The sequence below is a fragment of the Cicer arietinum genome, chromosome 4 (genome assembly GCF_000331145.2).
Source record: "Cicer arietinum cultivar CDC Frontier isolate Library 1 chromosome 4, Cicar.CDCFrontier_v2.0, whole genome shotgun sequence".
Lineage (NCBI taxonomy): Eukaryota > Viridiplantae > Streptophyta > Magnoliopsida > Fabales > Fabaceae > Cicer > Cicer arietinum.
Window position 1 is genome coordinate 30,268,916 of NC_021163.2, and position 6,308 is coordinate 30,275,223.

The following is a 6,308-nucleotide window of genomic DNA, read 5'->3' on the forward strand; positions in this document are numbered from 1 at the left end:
AATCGGCCGGTAGAGCTTCGGCGACTGATGCGATGGTTGACTATAGTGGCTGGTAGTAGAACTTCGGCAGCCGTTGCGATGGTTGACGGTAGAGAATTGGTGGTCGGTAGTTTCCAACCATCCAATTATTATTAAAATAATAATATTAAACCGTTGTTTATATAGATCTTGGTTAATAATCGATTTTAACTATTGGATAACTAAATGTATTTCTAAAAAATAAATAGAATTGGTTTGTAACCAAATCCAAATATTTGAATATTTTTTAAATGGTTTTCGATGCAGGTACAGATAATTCTTTGTAGCAAGATATTGTGTACACCTTTAATATTCATCAAATGTTTAATTGTACTAACTTAAATTTGAAAAGATTAAAAATATAGTGATTCAAGATTGACAAAAGTATACTACACTCAATGGCGGATCAAAAACACACACACACGTGTGTGTGTGTGCATATTTACATAATTGGGGCTCTAATCCTCAAAGGAAAGCAATTTTGTTTTAATAATACTATTATTTTTATTTTAAACCCTCATAAAAACTTATATAGCTTTAGAATTATTTTAAAATTAGTTTTGATTTTACCTACCACAACTGTAATATTGGAAATTATTTCTCTATTGTGAAGAATTAAATGTACAATTGTATAAATAATAAATTGTTGCATAATTTATTAGTTACATATATTGAGAAAGTGATATATTTGATAGTGAAAAAAGCATTAAATATTTTTAAAATATAAAAAATTTCATAAAGGACAATTATAACTGTAGAAATTTTTATGTATTTTACATTTATTTAATTATTGTAGTTATATATTTTATAAGAGTTGATGGTATTTAAAAAATAAAAATATTTACTGCCTCTTTATTAGGAAATTTGAAGACACGAAACATAACTATTTAACCGATAGTAATCTAATATTAATATAAATTGATGTGTTTAGATTTTTATTTTCAATCTGACACAATTTAAACCCCACTTGATGTGTTTACATTCAAGAACTAGTTGCATTCCAACGAAAATAAAGTCAATCTGAAAGATGAGGACTTTATCAACTATGATTCACACAAAAGATTATTAACATCATACTAAACATATTCACAAATACTTGTAATTTCTCCAATTTTAAATATATAATTTTAATTAATATTATTATTTTTGTACTAGTTAACAGTAATACAAAGTTTTTTATTTTCTGAATGTTTTTTTCTCTTCTTTTTCTTATTTTTTTATAAATTTTTTTTACATAAGATAATTATATTCGAGGCATATCAAATATTAAATAAGAATAATTATTTTAGTGGAGATTCAAATTCGAATTCACTTTTATTTAAGGTGCGCCGTATATTAAATGTGAATATTTCTTCACGATAAAGATAAAATAAACACGAAATAGAATATAAGTGAGAAATCGATAAAAACAAAACTCATTTTTTATAAGAATAGAGAGATAATGCACTAACAATGTCAAATAATTTAAAATCCGATATTTAAATAATTATCATTAATTTAAAAATAATACAATATAATATAACAGATTAAATGATTAATATTAGAGGACGGTCATAGTAATATATTTACATTCATTGTCAAATGATAAGCCATTTACCAATAGTATTTTTATGCTTAATCAGAACAATATAAGTGTTAATTTGTATATTTGTCACTATAAAGTTTTTTTATTCATTCATGCATGATTTACATTTAAACACCTCGATAATTATATTATGAACCATTATAACTTTATTGTGCTAGATACCAGTTAAATCTAAATAAACAATATTGATTATAAAAATAAATTAGTTTGATTAAAAAGACAAATAATAATAATTTTTATTATTATAAAAATAAATTAGTTTAGAAAAGAGAAAATTTCCGAATCGGGAGTATGAATATGACATGAATCATGCTATGCATTCTCTTTTTGCTAACTCATTATTGAGGAAAAAAGTGGTGGGGATAAGATAAGGTTGGATGGCAGGAACAATAAGATCATGTAATGGTCATGTAAGACTACTTTTTATTAATTTATTAATTTTTTCTTAAAATTAACTAAAGCCTCCAAAAATATCATCAAAGTTAAGATCATGTAAATGTAATGCTCCAGTTGGTAATAAATAAAGGCAGCGCCAACCTTTTCCTATCGAACAAGTCATATCATATTCAATCATCAATGACATATTGTAGGTCGCAATATGCAACTCAACTACTTTAGACAAAAACAGCTTCAATCCTCTCCATCAATTGTCATGCACAACCATTTTGGGTCTATTCCAGGGATTTAATGAGAATAAAGACAAATAGTTTTTTAATGTTGTTAACAAAGTGTTTTGACTTAGCCCACTTCTTAAAGAATCAAAAGATATAAACTTATAGTTGAAAATAATTTATTTATTTTTTAGATTTTAAATAAATTGAATATATTATTTTTTATTTAAGAATTTTTATATTTTATTCTTTAACCAGTATTACAAACACTAGTTATCATTCGTCATGAATTTTAAACCAAAAATTTCAAAGAAATAAAAAAGTAATTTGAGTGATTCAAAGTATAAGTGTTGGAGATAGAGGTAATGAGATACTCCCTTTCTATATCTTTAAATAATTTGAATAATTCAAAGACGAACAATAATTATTTTTATCATAAAATTCAAAAATTAAATCCAAACTACTTTAAATTGAATATCATATAACTCTTAAGTCAAATTATTGAAATTAAAATAAAAAATAGATAGAATAGTAACTTTTTCAGCATGGTCTCAATTTAATTTACAAGATAAATGCTAAATTCCATCTAATAAAAAACGAAACATTAGGAGGAAAACATTTATTAGTACTCTACTATAAAAAATTACAAATATAAATACTATTTGATTTTATTGCTCTGTAATCGAAACCCTTTTAATCTAAAGAACCTTTATGTTGTGAATGTCACATTCAACAAAAACATAATATCATTTCTATATTAGTCTCTTTCTTTCTACTTATTTTTCAACATGAACATTAAAGTCCCCAATCCTAATCCATCTTTGCATAAGAAATGTTTGTCAAATTTGATTTGTATCTGCCTTCTGCATCCTCATACATTTGCAGCTAGCTCGTTTTTCACTTAGAGACTGCAAGTAAGTTAATTGAAAAAGGAGTGTAAAATTGAATTAGTCAAGTTTGGCAAGAAGTAGCTAATAACATATAAGTTATTTGATAGCGCATGAATTTATAGCAGATTGCAGATAAATTATTTGATAATATATAAAATAGCAGGTTAAATTTGAAGTATTTAATAAAACTAATTAATACATAAATATATTATGAAATAAATAATAAATATAGCAGGTTAAATCTCCTTATATATGTACCTTGAATTGTTTCTGAAGATTTTTAATGTAATCAACAGCCAAGTCCAACATGTCTGCTGTGTTAGTTTGCTGCCAAGAACATGAATAAATGTCAAACTCCAAACACAACTACACCATTAATTAATTATATTCCAAAGTCAAACAAGCTTGATGTGTCTAATTAGTACCTTATCCATGTTTGGAACAAGCTCTTGTAATTTCCTCATTCTTTCACTGATCTTAGTTCTTCTTACCTGAAAATAATTACTTATCAGAATCATCATTTACAAAACACTTCATCACTTCAACATAGTCTAAATAAATATCTTCATTCCACCACTTAATTACTTTTTATGAAAAAGCTTCATTAGTTAGTAATTTTTCACTGCAACATGATATGATAATATGACTTAAAAGATAATGTAACAAATTCTCTCTCATCTACATAGGAATTCTACTGGATTAGCTCCGGTAAAAATTTCACGGGAGATGATTTGTTCCTTAAAAGTAATTGGTTTTCACGTATAAATAGAATCATACCCTTTCAGCAATGCTTCGAGGATGAGTAGCACAACCTCGTTTCGCTCTGATTTTACAAGGAACAGAATCTGAGAACTGAAGCAATTTCTCCATAGCAATCATTTCAGATGAAGTCTTTGGTAAACTCAAGTGATGTGATAATGTATGAACTTGATTTCCAAACCCTCCACTCTAATGAGTAAAACAAGTTATTCGTATTAAGAAAAAAATTGAAACAAACTTGAAGGCCAAAATAACAGAATTGACGAAAAACAATATTATTAATACTAAATACTAACATTGATCATTGCAAAAAAAGAAAAAGAAAAAGCAGAATTGAGCATCATACACATACCTGAATATCAGAAAACATTTTTTCGTTACCGCTTCGCCCTCTTTTCAAACCACTGAGATTTTCTGAGAATGTTTGAGTATCATTCCAAGAACTATAGGGAAATCCAGAACCGTAATGTGTTGCATCGCCATTGCTACTTCTTTCTCTTCCATCATCAGGACTAGTTGCTTCAATATCCTCACTCCCTATTTCAGTGATTTGTGACAATATTCCCAATGAAGAAGCATTTCTTGAAGGAAAGCTAACCTGACTGTTCAATCGATTAATCGACGGACTAAGTTCGTCGTTACTTCCATTCGCTTCAGCATAGTTTCCAACACCTTTCATGAATGCAAACCCTGTAATTTACAAACATTATCATCAATAGCTATTAAAATTAATGACACTGTATACGACAGTTATAAAATCATCATCAGTGTCACTGTTATAAATAACAATTTTGTTTTCTAACTTTTTAAAATTAAGAATGAATAAACTTATGGTAACATTTGTATAAAACAAAGCTTAACAACCTAATATTAAGGTGGGATATTATATCAAGTTCTGCTATAACATTTTTTAGATTTTCTAATTATAGTTTAAACTCTAACCACACCAAGTGGAAAAAGAGAAATCAAAGCATGAGTTGTAATCATTCATTATTTCATACCCTTTAATGAAAGTAACACATTTTCAAAAAACTACATCTTTCTCCTTCAAACTAGGCAACTAACATTTAATTGTTAAGTGAGATAGGAAAAAGGGCATGTCATTTCATCCATAAATTGAATCATTAAATTCTAAACAACTACCATAAATTGTACATGTCCCCACCAGAATCATTTTTCTCTTTCTATTCCATTTTTAAACATATACTAGAATTCTAGGCTTGTAGGTGATTCCAATTACGTTCAGAAAATAAAGTAGCTATTAGGCAATATTTATAAGGGTTTTAGATAACAGATGCATAGGGGTTAGTTGCAAATAGAGAATCAGAGTCAAATATAACTAATGTGATCTCGGTTGTAGTTGTGTTACAGTTTCAATAACAATCAAAAACAATTTTGTTGCAAGGGTAGTTGCGAACCTTTATTTAAAACCCACCTCATAATCTCATTATTACTCATAAAAATGCAGAGTTTCATATATATAAAGCACTCTCCCCTTTACTCCCAACTAGAAGTTCAATTGTCATAACCCAAAAACAAACACAACATAAAAATTTCCAAAACAGCACCCTACAACATAAAAACAAAACTAAAAAATCACCAAACTGCTTGTCTAAAAAAAAATCACCAAACTAAAATAAAAACACAAAAAAGAACAAAGGGATAAAGAGGTTGCATAATCGATCCGTACTTCAAGCAAAATATGAACTATATAAACGATACTAATTTCCATTGTAAACAATATTAAAAAAATAAAAAATAAAAACAGAAGAAAAAGCAAAATACCATTTTGAAAGGAAATGTTGGAGAAAAGACTAGCAGGGGAACTACCCTGCCTAAGAAGATTTGAAGGAAAGCTCTTATGTGTTGTTTCATGTTCCATTCCCAATCCAAAAGAACCATTCATAGCAGAACTTGAAGTAACACCAGAACCATGTCTAGGATAATGAGGTGGCAAACCACCACCATAACCAGAAGAATTCATTTCACTCAATTCCTTAGAACAAGTCTTATTATTATTATTATTTTCTTCAAACTCTTGAAAACTAGATGAACCAGAATTAATATTATCAGAACACTCCCAAAAATGATTACTACTACTACTATTACTATCTTTGTTTGAAAGAAGTGAAGTTGGTGCAGAACGAAAACGAAGCAATCCAGAAATGGGTTGGTTCTGTTGTTTGAGTAGATAACTCTGATGAGTATTGGAATCCATTATTTGTAATATAAATTAATGGGACTGTAAAAAGATAAAAAGGGTCATTAGAGAATCATTATAAAAAAAGATTGGTCTCTTTATTATTCCACAAAAAATTCTGAGAATTTTTGTTTTATTCAGCTTAGGAACAAAGCAGGGGAGGGATAAGATCTTGTAGGAGAAGGAACAATAACCGCGTAGGTTGGAAAGATTGCACGCAAATCAAAGAAGAGCAGCAGAGGAAA

The 6,308-nt window shown here is 27.9% G+C and overlaps 1 protein-coding gene across 1 annotated transcript; it reads right to left on the minus strand.

Annotated features, from left to right (window-relative positions):
• Positions 1 to 2,818: 2,818 nt before the first annotated feature.
• LOC101502017 (transcription factor bHLH130) lies at positions 2,819 to 6,221 on the minus strand. The gene is made up of 6 exons (XM_027333162.2): positions 5,649 to 6,221; positions 4,216 to 4,553; positions 3,882 to 4,052; positions 3,530 to 3,595; positions 3,363 to 3,431; positions 2,819 to 3,122 (listed from the first exon to the last, which is right to left on the minus strand). The coding sequence occupies exons 1-6, from the start codon at positions 6,079 to 6,081 to the stop codon at positions 3,054 to 3,056; spliced, it is 1,146 nt and encodes a 381-aa protein (XP_027188963.1). The 5' UTR covers positions 6,082 to 6,221; the 3' UTR covers positions 2,819 to 3,053.
• Positions 6,222 to 6,308: the final 87 nt, after the last annotated feature.

What these genes read in the sequence shown, in the direction of transcription:
- LOC101502017 (XM_027333162.2), bottom strand. Translation starts at nt 6,081, where the DNA reads ATGGATTCCAATACTCATCAGAGTTATCTACTCAAACAACAGAACCAA. An exon ending in AAATGTTTTCTGATATTCAG is followed by an intron (nt 4,053 to 4,215) that starts GTATGTGTATGA and finishes TTTACTCATTAG; the next exon opens with AGTGGAGGGTTTGGAAATCA. An exon ending in ATCTTCAGAAACAATTCAAG is followed by an intron (nt 3,123 to 3,362) that starts GTACATATATAA and finishes ACTTACTTGCAG; the next exon opens with TCTCTAAGTGAAAAACGAGC.